The 21,897-nt window shown below is 36.4% G+C and overlaps 1 protein-coding gene across 1 annotated transcript in view; it reads left to right on the top strand.

Moving 5' to 3' along the window:
- LOC100790154 (importin-9) overlaps nt 1-18,975 on the top strand; it is a 66,991-nt gene extending 48,016 nt beyond the window's left edge. The window contains exons 26-33 of the mRNA XM_003516827.5: nt 2,500-2,614; nt 11,368-11,480; nt 11,577-11,654; nt 17,811-17,876; nt 17,959-18,087; nt 18,214-18,270; nt 18,361-18,441; nt 18,531-18,975. Coding sequence (XP_003516875.1) covers nt 2,500-2,614; nt 11,368-11,480; nt 11,577-11,654; nt 17,811-17,876; nt 17,959-18,087; nt 18,214-18,270; nt 18,361-18,441; nt 18,531-18,581 — 690 coding nt within the window. The 3' untranslated portion in view covers nt 18,582-18,975. The remainder of the gene's footprint in view (nt 1-2,499; nt 2,615-11,367; nt 11,481-11,576; nt 11,655-17,810; nt 17,877-17,958; nt 18,088-18,213; nt 18,271-18,360; nt 18,442-18,530) is intronic.
- Nucleotides 18,976-21,897: the final 2,922 nt, after the last annotated feature.

The raw sequence follows: 21,897 nt of genomic DNA, 5'->3' as shown, positions 1-21,897 counted from the left end.
TTACACTGATCAAGAACAAGTTTTAGTAGATGACTATTAGGGTGTCCTAACCTAGCATGCCAAAGGTTAACAGTGCTAGGAGATGAAAAACCAGAACTAGATGTTACAGTAGACTCTTTATTAGCAGTAGAAGATGTTGTTGATAACAGCTAAGGTCTGTGATCATGGAGTTTGATGTCATGGAAAGAATAGAGACCATCAGCACCCTGAAGGAGCACTTTATTAGTCCCCTGTGATTTGACAAGGTATAAGTGAGGGTGAAATTCAAAGAAAACATTATCTTTAGCAAACTGACTGACACTTAGTAAATTTTTCGAAATGGAAGGAACATGTAATAGCTTATTAAGTTTGAAAGTAATATGAGAGTCATTAGGAGACAAAAATGATGAAGAACCAGTGTTGGAAATGCTCAAACCTTCACCATTTCCTATAAAGATTTGGTCAGGTCCATCAAAATGTGACAGCTGTTTGATATGCTGTGATTCACCAGTTACATGGAAACTAGCTCCAGAATTTGGAATCCATGTTGAGTTAGCTTGACCATTACCCTGAGGTGTTGAATTGGTAAGCATCACACTAGGCTGGCTGGAGGACTGAGCAACTGGTTTAGAGTTAGGATTAACCCAAGTGTTTGAGGTCCTACCTAAGGCAATCGAATAAGGAATTGGTTGGAGTGTAGTTGTATCAACAAAGGTGAGTGACTCATGAGGTTAAAAATTCATATTAGAACGAAAGTGGAACACATTAGCAGTGTGACCATACTTGAGGCAGATTAGACACTGGAAGTTAGCAAATCTGCCTCCACTGTGGCCTTTTCTAGAACCACCGCGACCACCACCTCGATCAAACAAAGCATTGCGACCACCATTACCTCTGCCATAACTTCCTCTGAAACTGCTGGAATCATTAGCTTTGGACGAACTTTCATATGAGTAGCCTTGAGTGTAATTAATAGACAGAGATACAAGCAGTTGGGTGTCGCGATTGTATCGAACTAGGCGAGTTTCATGGCCATAAAGGAGAGCCTCAATCTCTGCAATAGATGGCGTGCGCTTTTTGCTTTCAATCGCGGAAACCACTGGTGCATAATCCGAAGGTAAACCTTCAAGAATAGCATCAACATGCTCATTATGGAAAACTGGAACTCCAAAACCGGCGAGCTCGTCGACATAGTTTTTGATTTTGTGAAGGTACTCGTCCATTGTTTTCCCGTCGAGTGAGACAGCACGCATTGCCGTTTGCAATTGATGTGGCCTAGACTTGGTGTAAAGACTAAAATGCTCGTGAATCTTCTCCCATACCTGATAGAAGTGATTCGAGCCTAGCATGCGGGAAAGGACAGACTTTGAGAGTGTCAACTGAAGCCAAACAAGCAATTTTTGGTCCTGCACTTCCCAGGCTTTATATTCAGGATTAACGCGATCCATGATCCGATCATCCTCTTGGAGAAATTGAGGTGGAACGATCAGATTAACCCTAAACCTCTGCAGTTTATGGGACTTGATGACTTGACTGGCACAACATATTGTCGACAAATGTGAATTAAAACTTTGAGATGCCGAAGCCATGATCGTGAAGATGAAGCTCGATAAACTAAGGAAAGTGAATTTTACTTTACAGAGAATAGAAAACTGATCTTGTTGAATCAGAAAAGTTAGATCTAATATTGTTACAAAAGAGGTATTTATAAACCTCTAGACCTTGAAGCTAATCACAAACTAACTAACAACTAACAGAATTCTGTTAGTGAAAGAAAAGTAGTTTGCTTATACTAACTGTCCTGCCTGCAATTACTGTTTGTAACAGTTATTTTTATACATTCATTCTAATAGTATTAGGTTACAGCGATGGCAGATTTGGTGGATCTCCCTGACATGGTGCATTTGGCACCATAGAGATAGGATTTTATTCTCAAATGACAACTTCAAAGGCCACAAGTTGTTGGAGGCTGCTTTATTCTTCTGCTGGACATGGCTTAAAAATCTGGAAAAAGGATTTGATATTACATTCCACCACTGGTCCAACAAAATCTGGCTGGGGGGGGGGGGGGATTAGCTTATAGATATTTTGTGGTTGGGTGCCTAGCTTACAGTCAGATCTATGGTTGCCTAATTGTATTGCATGTATTAGGTCACCATAGCTTTGCATAGTATGGTGCTAGGTTGTATATACAACAGTACCTCTTGTACTGAATTTAATATTATATATAATATAATCATACTTTTGCTGATAAAAAAAAAAATCTATGCGACTTTGTTATGCTACTTTTTCCCTTCATGTTTCTCCTGAATTTTGTGTTTCCCTTATCAATAATTATTCTTTGTTAGTAAGAGCCTGTGTTTTGACGTATCCTTTTAATTTTTTATTTTCTGGTTCATGTGAAGTTATCCTTAGCATCTTATTTTGTATCACATTATATGTTTTGCAATAAAGCTGCTCCTTTCCCTTTTTGTTCTTACTCTGTAGGAATAAGTTACTGAAATATTACTTAAAATTCAGGTACACATGAGTGTTCCTAATGTTGGACAATTTATTGATTTGCTGATCTCAATTCCTGCGGAAGGACATGGTAATTCCTTTGCTTATATAATGTCAGAATGGACTAAGCAGCAAGGTGAGCATCCATCTACTGTTATATTTGTTAAGGTATCTTAGTTTGTGATTTTTTTGGGATTTTGTTTTTTGCAAATTATGAACTTGTCACTACATAGTTTGTCCATAGGACTGAAGTATGTTTCTGTAATTTCTCTTTTTGGTTATGGCTATGGAGTTATCCTCATGAATGAATGGTTTAAACAGTCATTAGTTTTGACTCTACTGTTAAGGATCAAATCCAAATACCAAATAGTGTTTAATGCTTTGTGTTGGAAATAGGAATATTTTAGGAGATGCAACTCTAGTCTCAAATATAAGAAAAAAAAACACCTTTTTCTTGGTCTCAAATATAAGAAAATTTCAACTATCAGTATCTCATTTAATGCTACTATCTCTAAAATACCCTTCATGTAATTGAGGTTATAGTTCTAATGACTCCTTTTTATTCATAATACCAAGTTTGAATGAAGGGTAAGTTGGGGGAATTTAACTTTTAATTGAGACTGATGCAATTGAATGTGGTTAACTAACTTTCTTAGTTAGCGTGAATCGTTTTTGTCTCTTATATTTGAGACCGGAGGGAGTAAGAACTTCAATATTTATTTTTTCAAGTTGCCTAGATACTTGTTATAGCTAAGTTCAATGCATCATAGGAAGTAGTGGTATCTTAATTGTTCTCTTGTAAATATTTTTGGCATTAATTTTCTTTGTAATTCTCTTGAATATAAATAACTATTTCAGCATTAATTATCTCTGTAATTATCTTATTGCGCATAGGAAGTAGTGGTATCTTACATGTTTGTGCATTCACCCATACATGGCATCATCAAAATAAAACCTAGCAAGCAAAGTCTCTAAAGCTATTATAATATTTATTTTACTAATACAAGACACAATAAAGCTTACTCTTCTATCTTCAGTAGGTGTCTTGGTCATCAAGGTTTGCTTCCTCTTTTCTTTGGATTTAATGTCTCAAAGATTTCCATCTCACTGGGTCCTCAACTCTGGAGCCACAGACCTATGATATGACCCCATCATCTAAGGACTTTTCTACCTATTCCCGAAGTCCCAACAATAAGAGAGTAACAACTGCAGATGACTCCTCCACCTTTAACTACAACTGTTGTGTTGCTGGATATGAAGCTGCCCCACAATTTACTAACACCTATGCTATCTTTGTTGGAATCTTCCCCCATAACATAAAGGCTTTCCTTGAAGTTAATCCAACCAAGCTATGCAATGTTAACTGCTTAAGCTTCCTTTTCCATACTATTTCTTCTCCCTCCTCTCCTCGATCAACTCCATTATTGGATTCTTCTTCCTCTATTAGCATGATCTTTAGATGCTTATTCTTGCTATGTGAGTAGGGGAGTATCTTTCATCGCGAGTGAAACACAAGCCTTTCATCTTCAGGAAGCTGCTTAGGGGTGGAATTCAAATTTGACCCTTTCTCTTCCTTTCCCAGTTGAAATTTGGTTGCTTCCTTATTTTGCCCATCACTTATCATATTCACTTATTTCCCACTGCTAAATGGTGAGGCTCTATTGCTTCCCCAAGACTCTACTCTTCTTCCACTCTTTGTATCCTTTTCCAGTACTCCCTTCAATAAAAAATGAGAGGGGGGGGGGGGTGGAATTTTTTTCACATGATTAGAATCAACAATAATTAATTTCTACTATTAATAATATATTACAATTTAGTCTAATGAAAAATAAGATATGTCATGAAAGTAAATAAATATAATTATATTTTGTGCAAAAAAAATAAATAGAAATAGGAAAGCATTCTTAGGACTTAGTTGAATTAAGGAGTAGACTGAGATTGATATAATTATTGACTTAAATATGAATAACATTGAAACAATAATTTAGTAAGTCAAGATTAAATAATACTAATTTTTTAGTCTAAATACACCAATTTGAGACCAAAATAATATTTATTGTAGAATAACAAGTTGAATAAAGTCCAAAGCAAATATTGCTTGAACCAATCTTTGATATAGAAGTTTATTAAAATCAAAATATGTTGTCTTTTTTATACCGGATATCATCACAGCAGCATCAACTAATTTGTCAGATGGGAAGTCATAAGGACAGAGGTTGGGAGTGGAATTTCATTTGGAGAAGGTCACTATTCGACAGTGAAATTGACCTGGCTGTCAACTTCATGAGAGAGGTTGAAGGTAAGGTCATACAGCAACAAGGATCCGACGAGGGGGAGTGGAGTGCAGACCCTACAGGCCAATACTCAACACGTAACGCATATCAAATGCTAGAGGAGGAGGCAGTTGTGGGTAGTCAAGAGGAATGCTTTGTGGAATTATGGAAATTAAAGATACCAAGCAGAATTTTATGTCAATGGTATCTTCCCAAGGGGAGGTAATGCATCCTTCATTGTTTTAATCCCCAAGGTGCCCAATCCGCAGTCGCTGGATGAGTATAGACCGATTTCATTAATTGACTGCATGTACAAGATAGTGACCAAATTGCTGGCCAACAGAATGTAGAAGGTCATGCCATTTATAATACATGAAACCCAATCTGCATTTATAGAAGGGAGGCACCTGATACAAAGTGCAATGATAGCTAACGAAGTGGTGGATGAGGCAAGGAGAAGTCAGAAACCGTGTCTAGTCTTCAAAGTAGACTATGAGAAGGCCTACGACTCAGTTTCATGGGATTTTTTTATCTATATGTTAAGGAGGATGGGCTTCTGCGCTAAATGGATCCAGTGGATAGAGGGATGTTTAAAATCCGCTACCGTATCGATACTGATAAATGGTAGCCCCTCGGCGAAATTCTCACCACAGAGAGGTCTCAGGCAAGGTGATCCACTAGTACCTTTTCTATTCAATATAGTGGCAGAGGCACTGAATGGACTCGTGAGAGAGGCTGTCAAGAGAAATCTGTACCGAGGCTTTTCAGTGGGGTCAAATAGAGTTTAGGTTAGCATCCTTCAATATGCAGACGACACAATTTTCTTTGGGGAAGCCTCACAGGGGAATGTTAGGGCGATTAAAGCAATCTTGCGGATTTTTGAACTTGCATCGAGTCTCAAGATTAATTTTGCTAAAAGTGGTTTTGGTGCATTTGGTATGGCGGAAAGATGGAAGTCTGATGCAGCCAGCTGGTTGAATTGTAGCTTGTTGTCCTTCCCGTTTGTCTATTTAGGCATACCTATTGGGGCAAATCTGAGGCGGGTTCCGATGTGGGATCCTATCATCAAAAAGTGTGAGAGGGCATTATCTAAGTGGAAACAAAGACACCTATCTTTTGGGGGGAGAGTCACCCTTATCCAATCAGTCCTAAATTCTATTCCTATTTATTTTTTATCTTTTTTCAGGATACCCAAGAAGGTAGAGGATAAGCTAGTCAGCTTGCTGCACAGATTTCTGTGGGGTGGAGGTCCAGATAAAAACAAAATAGCGTGGATCAAATGGGAGATAGTATGCAGACCAAAAGAAAAAGGAGGCTTGGGCATGAAGGATATAAACACTTTCAATCTTGCTTTACTTGGCAAGTGGTGGTGGAATTTATTCCAGCATGAAGGACAGCTGTGGGCAAGAGTCTTGCAATCCAAATATGGCGGGTGGAGGGGTCTAGATGAAGAACCTGGCAGCAATAAGGATTCATTGTGGTGGAGGGACCTAAAGATAATTTTTCAAGCCTCACAACAGGGCGAGCAGCTCAAAAAAGGGATCATGTGGAGGGTGGGGAGAGGGGACAGGTTTAAATTCTGGGAAGACGAGTGGATACAAGGAGAGGCCTCATTAATCACAAAGTATCCAAGACTGTTTGTAGTCTCCCAACAACAGAACCAGACAATCCAGCAGTTGGGAGATTTTAAGGACAATGAATGGGAGTGGAACTTGTCATGGAGGAGGCCATTGTTTGACAATGAGATAATAATGGCTTCAAATTTCCTAAGGGACATTGAGAGGAACACAATACAGTGAAACAGAAGGGATGAGTGGGTGTGGAAGGCATATCAAAGCGGACAATACACAGTACAATCAGCTTATAAATTAATGACAAGGGAAGCAGTTGAGGGGGAAAGGGATCGAGCATTTGAGGAGTTGTGGAATCTAAAGATGCCAATAAAAGTTGCGGTTTTTGCTTGGAGGCTTCTTAGAGATAGGCTGCCTACTAAAGTAAATTTATACAGGAGACAAGTAGAGGTTGCGGATAGGAGTTGTCCATTTTGTGGAAACATGGAAGAGGAAGCAGGGCATTTGTTTTTTCACTGCAGCAAAATCCTCCCCATTTGGTGGGAATCATTATCTTGGCTGAATATTTCAGCAGCTCTACCGATTGACCCAAGGCAACACTTTCTCCATCATGGTTCCATACTGGCTGGTGGTACAAGGACTAATAGATGGAAGTGCTGGTGGCCGGCTGTAACTATGACAATTTGGCAGAAGAGAAATAAGATCATCTTCACCAACGAATCCTTTGACAGCAACAAATTGATTGATGATGCTTCTTTCCTTTTGTGGACATGGTTATCAAATCTGGAGAAAGGCTTTGCAGTACTTTTTAACCAATGGTCTACTAATATCAGACAAGGCTTTTTGTATTAGCATTTTAATTCATGGCAGGGTGAAGCCTTATGGTTCCTATCCAGACTCTATTTTAGTCTGATTTGGATCCAGATTATGGCCATCCAATTATATGTATCTCAAGTACCTCTGGTACTTTTCTCATATATATGAATATAATTATCTTTGCTGGTAAAAAAAAAAAAAAAAGATACCAAGCAGAATAGCAGTTTTTGGGTGGAGGCTTCTTAGAGACAGACTACCTACCAGACAAAATCTACAGAGAAGGCAAGTGCAGCTCATAGACACGCTCTGTCCTTTCTGCAGAAATGCAGAAGAGGCTGCATCACATTTATTCTTCCACTGCAGCAAAACCCAACCCTTGTGGTGGGAAACCATGTCATGGCTACACTTACAAGGTGCTTTTCCTCCAATTCCAAAACAGCATTTTCTTCAACACACAGGTGTTCAAGTGGATGGTGTAAGGTTTAAAAGATGGCACTGCTGGTGATTAGCTTTAACTTGGTCTATTTGGAAGTTCCGAAACAGCATAGTGTTCTCTAATGCAACCTTCAATGCTAACAAACTGCTTGAAGACACTACATTCCTCATCTGGACGTGGCTAAGGGGTTTTGAAAAAGATTTCACAATCCATTTTAACCAATGGTCAAGTAGTATTAGTCAAGGTTTTTGTATCAGTAGAGGCTAGAATAATGGGCAGGGCAACATATGTATATTTAATTTATTCCTTACTTTGGTTCTCCTTTAGACTAGGACTATCTGACTGTGGAGCCAGCAGTAAGATCTAATATATATGTATATCAGTACCACTGGTACTGCTTTTTATCTATCTAATATATTATCTTTGCCGATCAAAAGAAAATGTTGTCTTTATATTATATGTAAGTTCAACTTTTAGCAAAAGACTTTTATATGAATTAGATTGTTGAAACGGTGAATCAAAGAAAGAGAAACCGAGTTGGTGATAGAGGCTTAGTGAGGGCATTGGCCCATTGATCTATAGCAGGAATATGATACACTTTGAGCTCTTTAGCTAAGACTTTCTCCCTGACAAAAAGATGTCAATTTCCATGTGCTTAGTCCAGAAATGAAGAACTGGAAAATGAGTGATAGCTACTGCACTTTGGTTGTCACAGTAAATCTCTGGGGTCTGAAAAGGAACAGATAACTCTGTTAAAAGAGTTTGAATCCATGTAACTTCAGTTGTGGCTTGAGCCAAGCTCCTGTATTCAGCTTCAGTGGCAGATCTAGTCATAATTTGTTGTTTTTTGGACCACCATGAGACCAAATTAGGACCAAAATAAATCACTGCACCAGAGGTAAACCTTCTATCACCTGGACACGAGGCCCAATCAGCATCACACAGGGCTTTGATAGTAAAAGGCTAAGAGGAAGGAGAAACGTTGAAATGCAGACCATGACGAATAGAGCCTTTGAGGTACCTTAGAATGTGTTTAACAGCTGTCCAGTCTGAGTCCATAGGATGAGCCATGAACTAACAGACCTTGTTCCCAAGCTCAGACCTTGTAATGGTTGTGTATTGGAGAGCGCCAACAACAGACCTATAGAGAGATGGATTATTGAATAAATCCGAGCCAGCTTTGGTTAACTTGCAATTAGCAGTCATAGGGGAAGAAATAGACTGTGCTTCTGCCATTTTAGTTTTCTGAAGCAAATCTCTGATATATTTGCTTTGAGTTAGTAGAATAATCCCATCAGCCACTGATTTGATTTCTATACCAAGAGAATAGTCAAGTTTTCCTAATTGTTTAAGAGAAAAATTGGAATGCAGCTTGATGGTGAGTTGCTGAATTATAACATTGGAGTTACTAGTAATAATAATATCATCTACATAAACAAGAATGTAGATAATGTGTCCTTTGTCTTTATAAACAAACAACGAAGGATCGCACTTGCTGGCCGCAAACCCAAGCTGTAAAAGTCCTTTGAGCCTATCAAACCATTGTCTTGGTGCCTATTTAAGGCCATACAAAGCCTTTTGTAGCTTGCAAACCAAGGTTTTATCTGAACTTTCGAAGCCTGGTGGTTGCTGCATGTGGATAGTCTCTTCAAGATGACCATTTAAAAAGGCATTGTTGACATCTTGCTGGAACAAATTCCATTTATTAGTGAGAGCAAGAGTGATAATCAGTCCGATTGTAACTAGTTTTATCACAAGAGAAAATGTTTCATTAAAGTCAACCAACAACCTGATGAAATCCTTTAGCCACTAACCTAGCCTTGAACCTGTTAACTGTCCTATCAGCATTCTCCTTAATTCTAAAGACTCACTTACAACCCACAACTTGCTTGTCTTTGGGAAGAGGAACAAGATCTCATGTTTTATTGTTAAGAAGAGCCTCATACTTTTGTTTCATAGCAGCAAACCATTGAGGGTCCACAACAGCCTGTTTTAACAATCTTAAGTTCACAATGTGTCAAAAACAGTGAAGGATCTAGTTTGCATAGGATGGACATTTTGTGAGGGAAGAACATGATTAGAAGAAAGAGAAGTGACAGTGTGAGACCGAGAAGAAGAGGTGCTGGACAGTTCACTTGGATTTATGTTTAAGTCAGAAACAGTGTTAGAGTGTGCATTAGTAACAGAATTTGGTTCTGCATTTGAAAAAGGAGATGATGTGACATTTTGAGAATTAGGGAATTCAGTATTGAGGGATATAAAGGGATCAACACTTACAGAAGTAGAATTAGCTTCAGCATGTTGAGAAGAAAGAGTGGGTTCATTAGGAGAAGGTGAAACAAGAGGAATATAAACAGTAGGTAAAAAATTACTCTTAGAAGAAGTGATAAAGTTGGATAAAGATGGAAAAGGATCATTGTAAGGATATTTAAGCTCATTGAAGATAACATCTTTGGAAACATATAATTTGCCATTAGGAGAGAGACTCTAGGATTAATAGGGGAAATAAACTAGTGTAACCAGAAGACTTAATAGAAAGGCCTTGGCCATTACCAATGTATATTTGGTTTGGCCCTTCAAATGGACCAAGCTGCTGGATGTTTTGAGACTCTCCAGTTACGTGGAAGGATGCACCAGAATCAGGTATCCAAATAGTAGAGTTAGGATCTTGATTTTTAGAATTAACCAGCATTGCACTAGGTTGGGAGTCTGTGAGATCTAGTTCCCTGATTCTGTTTTGAACCAAAGGTGTTTGATGAATTGCTTTGAAACTCTGATTCCATCAAAGTGAGAGACACATTTGGCTGAAAATCAGAATCTTAACGAAAATGACACAAAGCTACTGTGGGACCAAATTTGAAGCAAACATGACACTGAAAATTTGCATAACGACCACGGCCTTTGCCGCCACCACGATGACCTCCACCACGATCAAAGTCATTACCTCCACAACTGTAGCCACCGCCGCTATCAGAATCATCGCCTCCATAACTGTAGCAATCGCCACGATTGAAGCCACCATGATTTCCAGAATAATTGGATTGATTTTGTGGATTGAAATTATTCGAGGATGAATTGTAAGAATTTATAGATGAAGTGTAACCTTGAGCAACAATAATCGAAGGTGAATCAGCTAAGCGCTTCTGAAACTTTTTAATGCGTGCCTCATGTTCGAGCAGCAGTGCCTTTACTTCTCCAATCGGAAGTAGTTCGCACTTACTTTCGATCACTGGACTGTACTCCTTTGGTAGGCCTTCAAGAACCGCGTCAAGGTGTTCACCTGGAAGAACAAGATCTCTTCATGTTGTGTTTTATATAAGGAGTAGGCATGCACTAGTTCAATGTTTTAAGCTTAACTATGAATCTATCATTATGAATTTAAGCTTAATAAGTATTTGATGTGTGTTAATTTTCTTTTCTTTTTTATTTATACTATGTTAGATGCATTTATAATATATATATATATATATATATATATATATATATATATATATATATATATATTAATCTTGTAGAATCTTATGCTTCGAGTTACAATTCTATGCTTTATGATTCTGTGACTCCTTTTAGATTCAGAGTAGAATCTCGAGTTTGACTTCCATGATCCTAACAACTTATTCCCACTCCCCAGTTCTAACTGGGTGTGAATAGTCTATTTGTTTTTTTTTTGTGTGAAACTCATGTTTATGTTACATGTAGGTCTGTGTCAAACATGAGAATGATCAGTAAGGAATGCTTAATTGTGCATAAGCAATATCAAGTAAATTTTCTAACACTTGATATATGATTGTAGGGGAGATACAGGGGGCATATCAAATAAAAGTCACTACAAGTGCCCTGGCCTTGTTGCTAACCAGTAGGCACAATGAATTGGCAAATATACATGTCCAGGGCTATCTTATTAAGGTGTTACTGTTATTTATTTATTTGTTTGTTCTGTTTTTCTTCGCCCGAGAGGGTGGGAGTGCTTGCTGAATTCCTTAACTTATTTGTCTCATGAAGTCTGGCGAGGGAATAACTACAAGATCAAAAGCTAAATCAGCCCCAGATCAATGGGTAATGTTGCCACTTTCTACAAAGGTAATTCTTTTTTATTGTATAGACTGCCTTGTGGAAGATATCTGATCATCTATAGAGCTTAGTTGTTTGGACATGTTTTGTTGTTGTCAAATGGTATTAAGAATTGAGTAGAGAGAATACTGAACCTTATTGATCATATATCTGAAAAATACAAAAAAATGATGATTTTCTGTTACAATAGATCTATATATTGGCCAGAACCAGAGGATCATTACTGATAAGTGTCAGTTATAACCGACAAACAGAAGTGCAAGTTAACTAAAAAACTAAAAGAATCTAAGATCTAACAGAATAACAGAACTAAAACTAACTTTGAGTGTATTTATTTCTTAAGTGAGGAGAGGATCATACAGATATTTCTAGGGTACAGAGTGCTAGAGAAGCTACTCAGTGCTGACTCAGCACTGACTAGACTCAATAACTAACTTGAGACGCAAATCAGTTATAGAAGAAAAACTAGCCAACTGCAGGTCTACTGTTAGACAGTGAACCTTTTAAACAAAGAGTTTAAACATATACACTTATACTCCCCCACAAACTCAGAGTTATTGATTTTTTATCAATAACTATAATTCTGAGTTTGTCTAGATAAACAAATCTAGTACTAGATAGTGGTTTAGTGAAAACATCTGCAATCTGATCTTGAGCAGGAACATGAGTGACTGCTAAGGAACGATTCAAAACTTTCTCCCTGACAAAAAAGATATCAAGCTCCATGTGCTTGGTGTGAGAGTGAAGAACTGGACTGGATTATGAGAAAGAGCCACTGCACAGATTGTCACAGAAAATGGTGGGAGTAGTGCCGAGGATTTTTAACTCCTGAAGAAGCGACTGAATCCAGAGAAGTTCAGATGCAGTAGTAGCAAGGCTACGATACTCAGCCTCTGCACTTGATCGAGCCACTAAGGATTTCTTCTTGGACCACCAGGATATGAGATTGGGTCCAAAAAATACGCCTGATCCAGAAGTGGACCTTCTGTCATCAACATCAGAGGCCCAGTCTGCATCACAGGATGCAGAAAGACTGTAGGGAGTTGACTGAGATGCTGGCTGGAAATGTAACCCAAAAGATATAATGCCTGAGATACCTTAAAATCCTTTTGACTGCCTTCCAGTGAGTCAGCAAAAGGCTGTGCCATAAACTGGCAGACTTTGTTGACACTGTAACCAATCTCAGGTCGACTGACAGTAATATACTGTACAGGCCCGACAATGGACCTGTACGGAGCAGGATCTTCCATACTAACAGAATCTAAGAGAAAGAGAATATGAGAAAACTAAAGTGAGCTGACATTGTTGATTGTATTCAACCCAAACAGAAACTGAGTACAATACAGTTTATATAGCAGTTACATAACTATAACTATAGTTAGACTAACAACATGACTAGAAGAAAAGAAAGAGTTACACAGAGTAAGTATACTCCTATACCCCCTGCAAGCTCATGAGAGGTTGACAGAATGCTTTTCAACCACTCTGAGCTTGGACCTATAAGTAGTGAATTAGAAGGAGTAAGGGCCTTTGTTAGGATGTCTGCTCTTTGATCAACAGCTAGAACATGAACAACTTGAAGATGCTTTGCAATGACTTTTTCCCTAACAAAAGAATAAATCAAGCTCCATATGTTTGGTTCAAGAATGAATTTTTCCCTAACAATGCTCATATTATCACAAAAAATAATAGAAGTTGCACAAGGAATATGAAGCTCAGACAATAGTGATTTGATCCATGTGACTTCTGCTGTAGCCAAGGCCAGACTACGATATTCAGCTTCTGTGCTGGACCTAGCAACTACAGATTGCTTTTTAGACCACCATGAGACTAGATTGGAGCCAAAGAAAACTGCTGCTTCTGAAGTGGATCTTGTGTCATCTGGATCAGAAGCCCAGTCAGCATCACAATAAGCATGTAGAGAAAATGAAGGTCCAGTAGAGGAAGGGAGAAAGCTTAAACCAAAATTAATAGTGCCTGCCAAGTATCTTAGGATTATCTTTACTGCTGCCCAATGCTGTTCAGTAGTATCAGACATAAATTGATAGACCTTGTTGACAGAAAAACTAATTTCAGGTCGAGTGATGGTAGCATACTGCAAAGCTCCCACAACAGATCTGTACAGGGTGGGATCAGAAAAGGACTCATACCCGGACTTGATTAACGTGCAGCCCTAACCGTGGGAGAGAAGATGAAATTAGCTTCATCCGTCTTGGTTTTAGTCAACAGGTCACTTATATACTTGGACTGAGTAGGATTGTGACAATCATGTCATAACATATACCAACATATAGATCACAGTGCTGGATTCAGTGTAGATGAATAAGGATCACATTTGTTTGAACTGAAATTGTATTGAAGGAGAGTAGTCTTAAGTCTGTCAAACCAAGCTCTAGGGGCTTGTTTTAAGCCATAGATGGCTTTGTGCAGCTTGAACACAAGTTGCTTGTTGCTGTTTTCAAAACCAGGAGGTTGGGACATGTAAATATCCTCTTCAAGGATGCCATTTAAAATGTCATTGGTGACATCTAACTGTTGAAGACTCCACTTGTGAGTAATGGCAAGAGACAAAAGAATTCTGACAGCTACAGGTTTGATTACTGGAGAAAAGTCTCATTGTGATGATAACCAAGTTTCTGATGAAATCCCTTTGCTACAAGTCTTGCTTTGTACTTGTTGATAGTGCCATCAAGATTCTCCTTCACCCTAAACACCCATTTGCAGCCAATTGGAGCCCTAGATGAAGGTAGATCAGTAAGAGTCCATGTACCATTTTTCATCAAAGCATCATAGTCAGTCTTCATTGCTGCAAACCAAGTAGGATTGGAAAGAGCAGATTTGTGGACTCAGGCTCAGAATGAGCCAGAAAAAGTGTAGGATGGAGTCTAGACTCGACAACACCAGCTTTAGCTCTTGTGCACATAGAGTGCACATTATCAGGTCTGACAAGAGCATTTTGAGAGACAGTGACATGCTGTACAGAAGCAGTGGTAGAAAAAGATAAACATACCTCAGCAGTAGTGGCCTCAAGATTAGATGATGCATCTGAGGAACAGATGATGCTGTTGCTGGTGGAATAATAGGTAAGTCAGGATTTCCTTGTAGCTAAGGAAAAGAACTAGATGTTGATAAGGCTGGTGTTGCAGCTGCAGGTGAATTGACAGATGCTGCAGCTGCAGGTGAATTGACAGATGCTGCAGCTGCAGGTGAAGCAGTAGCAGAAGGTGTTGAGGCAGCTGGAGTATGAAAAAGCTTATGAGACTGTAGCACAGTTAAAGTATTGGGACACTCTTGGGACCTTGGTTGCAGCTTGTGTTGATTATAGGGCCTGTGAAGAGGAAAACAGGCACAGCCAAAGACTTTAAGGAATTTGTAATCTGGCAGCTTGTGAAACAGTCTTTGATAAGGCACTTTTTTTTGAATTGCTGAAGAAGGAAGTCTGTTTATTAGGTAAACACTAGAAATGACTGCATAATCCCCATAGTCAAGGGTCATTGAGGCCTGGGACATCATAGTTAAAGCTGTTTCAACTATGTGTCTATGTTTCCTCTCTACAACATCATTCTGATGGTGTGTATGAGGACAGATCATTCTATGCATAATACCAAGATCTGTAAGATACATAGAGAAAGGCCTATATTCACCTCCTCAATCAGACTGAACAGCTTTAATAGGTAGGTTAAATTGAGTTTTAACCATAGTTTGAAACTGTTTAAAAATAGTTAGTGTCTGATTTACTTTTTAACAAGTACAGCCAAGTAAATCTGGTGTGAGCATCAACAAAGGTTACATAATATCTGTAGCCAGTGCTGGACACAATGGGAGAAGGACCCCACAATTCAGTATAGATAAGTTCAAAAGGAGTTGAATAGACACTAAGAGAAGGGGAGGAGGAAAGTCTATGGGATTTACCAATGCAACAATGTGAACAAAAGTCAGAACCTGTTTTATTGATAATAGGCAGATTACAAAGTTTGAATACAAGTTTCAAAGTATCAACATTAGGATGTCCTAATATAGAATGTCAAGTTGCAAAAGAAATAGAACTATTAGAAACCTGTGTTTACAACAGAAGCATCAGTAACCCTATTTACAGAATTGGGAACAGAATTTGAAGAATATGCTCTGAAGACAGGTTCTGAAACATCAGATGAAATGGTATTGACAGTGAACTGAGACTTGAGCTGCTGTCTTGATGACTGATGCAGATTAGGGAATTGGTAAAGGCCATCAACACCAACCGACCCTTGAAGGATCTCTTTAGAGACCTGAGATTTGACCAAGCAAAACTAAAAATGGAACTCTAAAAACAGAGTTATCTCTACAAAATTGACTGACACTCATCAAGTTTTTGGTTATAGAAGGAACAAATAACAGGTTATTAAAAACAAGAGGAATTTGAGAGTTAAAAGGAGATTTAAAGGAGGCTACACCTGAGGAATTGATGTTTAACCCCTGACCATTACCAATAATAATTTGATCTGGTCCTTCAAAGGGTGTGGTCTGTTGAATATTCTGAGAAACATTTGTGATATGGTGAGATGCACCTGAATCTGAATACCAATTTTGTGAAGAGAACTGAGCACTGGTTAGATGAGCTTGTGGTGGTGGATTGTTGTATTGAGGTGGAGCATTCTGATATGGATGCTGATTAGGATATGAATTGGAAGATTGAGTGGGATAATGGTTTGAATGTTGACTAGTAGGATACTGGTTTGGATACTGATTTTGGTATTGGTTTGGGTGTTGGTTAGAATACCACTGTTGATTGGGATTTTTGTTTGAGTTGGAGTACTGATTCTGAATTGCATAAGCCATTGGTTGAGTGGGGATACAGTTATCATCATGCCTGTAATAGCAATAGGAAGCCTTATGTCCATATTTATGATAGGTGTTTATTATCAAAGGAAACTGTAAACACAGAAAAATGAGAAAGGGATAACACAAAATGAGAGCCATGCTCCCCCAAAAACAGAGAAAGGTTCTCAGGTCTCCAATTCTATTTCCAAATCCCCCATACCCCTACAAATACTAACCCCATTCCTATATAACAACAATCACACTCAGCATTCTCTCTCCCCTAACTAACTTTCACTACACAAACCAACCAGATACGATTAGGACTTATTGGGCTTGGGCCCACGCGAATACACTTGGAAAGGCTTGTTCCAGTTGATAGCAGAATTCCTATCAATCTACCACCATGGCCATCACCATAGCCGCGACCACCACTATGGCCACCGCAAGAGAAAATGCGGCCACCTCCACGGCCATTGCTGTGAAAAGAGGAATTCATTGGTGAAGCTGGAATAGAAGTGGAAGAATTGACACCAGTTGGCGAAACCGTGGGGAATGGTGTAGGTTGAAAAGGACCAGAAGCCATTAGAGAAGCTTCTCAAGCTCTGAATACCATAAAAGAATCTTAACATCTAACAGAATAACAGAAAACTAAAACTAACTTTGAGTGTATTTATTTCTTAAGTGAGGAGAGGATCATACAGATATTTATAGGCTACACAAAGAGTGCGAGAGAAGCTACTCAGTGCTGACTCAGCACTGACTAAACTCAATAATTAACTTGAGACACAAATCAGTTATATAAGAAAAACTAACCTACTGCAGGTCTACTGTTAGACAGTGAACCTTTTAAACAAATAGTTTAAACATATACTCTTATACAAACAGAATATACCAGAGAAATATCTCCTACAAATGACAGTGTCTTAGCATTTTTGTATTTCTTGATATGTGTACTTTTGAGGTTCTATCTTGCAAATTATTGCTGATTATTGTGTATTTTTTGTTTAGTGTATGAGTAGAAGCATCTTTTTATTAACTATTCCAAAAGTTTAAGCAATTAAAGGAAGACACGTAAATTGTTTTATATTACATGTCCAACCAAACGCTTATTATTAGGTAAAAATATGTGAACGGTTTCATTCATATTAATTCTCTAGCACTTGTTTTTATCAAAATGCTTTTTTTCCCTTTAAAACCCAAAGTGCTGTTTTGACAAAATGTCTTGGATGAATTGCAACAATGCTACTGTGTTACCATCCTGATTAAAATTTCTGGTTATCTGTAAAAGGAGACTATGGGTAGTAGTGGAATTTTTTGATATTGTACATAAACTTGGTATGTTTTTTCTTTTTTAATATCTTGCAGATAGTGGCTTTATTGGCAGATGCATTAACTGAGATACAAGAACAAGTTTTGGCCGCTGATGATGAGGTATTTAATGCATATTGATGTGTATACTAACTATACACTAATTAGTAAGCTTATTACCTAATATAATATAAACTGTACTCAGGATAGTGACTGGGAAGAAGTTCAAGCAGATGGCATTGAAAATGATAAAGAATTTCTTTATTCAGTATCTACATCTTCGGGAAAAGCCACAAATGAACAACTTGAAGCAATGGCGAAAGTATTTAATGAGGTTTGGTTGAGTTACAGTAGTTGTCACTCATCTAAATTTCTGTATTATGCAATTATATCATACTTTTATGCTGAATGTTTAATTTATTCTTTTTTTATTTTGCTGAACTTGCTTCAAAATCACAAGGATCAAGATGATCACTATGAAGATGACCTTTTAAGTATTGCTGATCCTCTCAATCAGGTCTGTGCTCTAGAGTCTGTTTTGTTTCTTCTCAACGTGTTTCACTAACTTGCTTATGTATCTATTGACAATTATGGTTGCAACTGACAGATAAACCTGGCAAATTACCTTCTTGATTTCTTTGTTAGCTTTTCTCAGTCTGACAGACAGCTCTTAGATCACATTTGCAAGGTTATTACACAGTAATATTTTTCATTTAGTTTACCTTGTGGTACAGACGATTGTTACTTAACTTGTCCAATGATTGTCTTGCACTTCAGAGCTTGTCTCAGTCTCAACGAAATGCCATTCAAATGGTACTGAAGAGATGAGAATTTCGTGTCCTGTCATCGAGTGCTGTCTCAAGGATGGGTTGATAATACCAGAGAGAGTGAAACAAAGAAATGGTTGGAAACCAATATCTTACATTGTTCAGGTTGGGGAATCTGTCTGCAGTTCTGAAAGGTATTTTCTTTCTGCTGCAGTGTTCCCCCTTGTATGTCTCTGATTCTTTTTTATTGGATGTGTTATGTATGTATCGGATATCAGTTTTGCTTTTATATGGTTTCGGCCCATCAATTCACCGAATCTTTTGTTTGTATATCAATTGTGCATTTATTAAAAGAAGGGGGAAAAACATCAGTTGGTAGCATAATGGTGCATTATAATGTCAATTGGATGTTTTCTGAAGAAAAAATGAATGTCAATTGGATTGGTTCCTGCTTATTACTATTTGGAAAACTTTTGCAGTCTCGAGTTTATTCCAAACAGTTTTTAAGTGCATGTTTGCTTTCAATTCTTCAATGCGATTAACCACCACAAAATATATGCTACAAATATTTGCTTCTGCATAATGAGTGTTGGACGTGGAGAGTGTCCGATCCACATTGCATAATCCGTTCCAAACATGGCTTTATAAGTTTTAAAATTTTAACTATCTTTCATTGCCACCCTCCCATATATCCCTGGGTCATATGAAAGCAGTACATCCTACAGGGCGGAGTTAACCACAATAAGTGATTCACCAATTTAACTATTGATACAATATTCTTTCTGAATCAACTAACAATCCGTGTTTCACAATATGATAATTAGATAATGTTTACTTGCTATGATAAAAAAAAAAGTTTTCCTAAAATAAAAACTAAAATTCTTTAGATTAACTATTAAAAGTTATATTTGATGATGAATTCATCAAATTATTTATTGAACATGAAATTTTACAATTATTTGTTTATAAAAAATTGATAAATAATTTCACAATATATTAAGCTATAAAAATAATATGAAATGAATGTTTTACATTATTAGTCATGCCAAAAGAAATCCAACAAGTGGTTGGTGTAAGGCAACTGCTTGGGTTACCAAACAGTTTTTGAAAAGTTTTTGAAAATGTCAAAATAGGAAGTTTGATTTTTCATTTTTGTCGTGTCTTTTTCACAAAATCTTACGCCCTTAATGTAAGTTGTTTTCGTTAGTTTTTGTTAGTCTTCTTTTCTGAGTGTTTTGTCTTTGATGGCAAACGTGTGTATTGTTCAAGAGGATAGAGTGAAATTGGGTAGTTACTCGTCAAGTAAAAAAAATTTAGAAACATATAAAATGTCAATCCGTATGATTTCGGATCATCAATCCGTATATTTCTAATTTTTTTTAATTTTTAAATTAGCATGACTAAACAATGGTTAATAATTAAATTTTAAATCTTTAATTTTGGTTTCAATATTTTTTATAATTATCAAATTTAATATATTTTTAAATTTGATTTCAATTATTATCTTAAACTAACAATCTTATCATATTTGAAATTTGAAATTTTGGTTTTAATATTTTTTATAAGTACCAAATTAAATATATTTTTAAATTTAATTTCAATCATTATCTTAAACTAACAATCTTATCATATTTTAAATTTTGATTACCATATTTTTTATAACTATCAAATTTAATATATTTTTAAATTTGATTCCAATCATTATCTTAAACTAACAATCTTATCATATTTTAAATTTTGGTTTTAATATTTTTTATAATTATCAAATTTAATATATTTTTAAATTTGATTTCAATCATCATCTTAAACTAACAATCTTATCATATTTTAAATTTTAAATTTTGGTTTCAGTATTTTTTCTAACTGCCAAATTTAATATCTTTTTAAATTTGATTTCAATTATTATCTTAAACTAACAATCTTATCATATTTAAAATTTTCAAATTTGTTTTCAATATTTTTTATAACTACCAAATTAAATATATTTTTAAATTTGATTTCAATCATTCCCTTAAACTAACAATCTTATCATATTTTAAGTTTTAAATTTTGATATCATAATTTTTTATAATTAACAGATTTATTGTACATTTAAAAATTATGTCTCAATATTTTTATAACAAATTTTAATTATTTAAAATTTTCGTTTAAATATTTTTTGCAACTAACAAATTTAAATTATTTTTAATTATGATTTCAATATTTTTCATAAGTAACAAATTCAACATCTTTTAAATATTTATTTCGATTTTTTTAAAAAGTTAAACATATAATATAACAATATTAAAAATTAATTGTTTCACCAATCTAATCTTAATTTTATCACTTTAATCTAATCTTAGTATTAACTAATATATTTTTTTATAAATAAAATCAATACTTAACATATAAATAAATAAAAATTATAAAATTTCACTAACATTACAAAAAAATCTTACATCACGAAACAATTTAAATAATAATTGACAAATATATATTTACAATGTAAACAAAAATTTCAAAAAAAAAATAAATTTAGAAGAAAAAAATTGAAAAAAAAATTATTCAACAAAAAACAAAAAAAACCATATAAATCTGCAATCCTTATGGGTCATACGGATTGTCCGTATGACACATACGGATTGATGATCCGTATGGGATTTTTCCAAAAAAAATGTCATTTTTGTTTGCGACATTACTTCAAACAATAACATCAAACTAATACGAACAACATCCAAAACAACAACATCCAGCACCCACAAAGGAAGAAGAAGAAGCACCAACGAAGTGAAACGACACAGTGAAGAGGAAGAAAAAGAACCACAACGGCGCGACAAGTGGAGGAAGAAGAAGAAAAGAAGAAGAATCACAACAGGACGGAAAGTGGAGGAAGAAGAAGAACCACAACCATGATGTGCGTGAAGGAGAACGAAGAAGAAGGAGACCACCATGAGGAGGAAGAAGCACGACACAAAGGAAGAAGAAGCATTGCACCGGAATCGTACGGACGCACACTGTAGCCGTATTTATATTAATAAGATGAAAGACATTTTAACCCTTTCACCTAGGGTGTTGGGTGTCCCAACAAAATTGCTGAGTGCCCAAAGTAACACCCTTGGTCTAATAGTACTGGACTTGGGTCTTTTAGGCAAGTAGTTGAAGGTTTAAATCCTAACTTTTTGTGTATGAAATACCCTGATTGAAAGGGGACATTTTACCTCTTTATGTCTTTAAATCTCTCAGAAAATGATTAATCTCTATGGATGTCTGGAGATACTCGTTGCAATTATATATGTACAAAAAATCCTTTCAAAAACTTCGTATAAGGTACTTACATTTTTAGATATTCATATATACATATATAGTTAAATTATAATTACTTATATTTCAAAAGATGC

Source organism: Glycine max, chromosome 1, assembly GCF_000004515.6.
Source record: "Glycine max cultivar Williams 82 chromosome 1, Glycine_max_v4.0, whole genome shotgun sequence".
In the NCBI taxonomy this organism is placed as follows: domain Eukaryota; kingdom Viridiplantae; phylum Streptophyta; class Magnoliopsida; order Fabales; family Fabaceae; genus Glycine; species Glycine max.
This window is presented reverse-complemented; position numbering and strand designations above follow the sequence as displayed.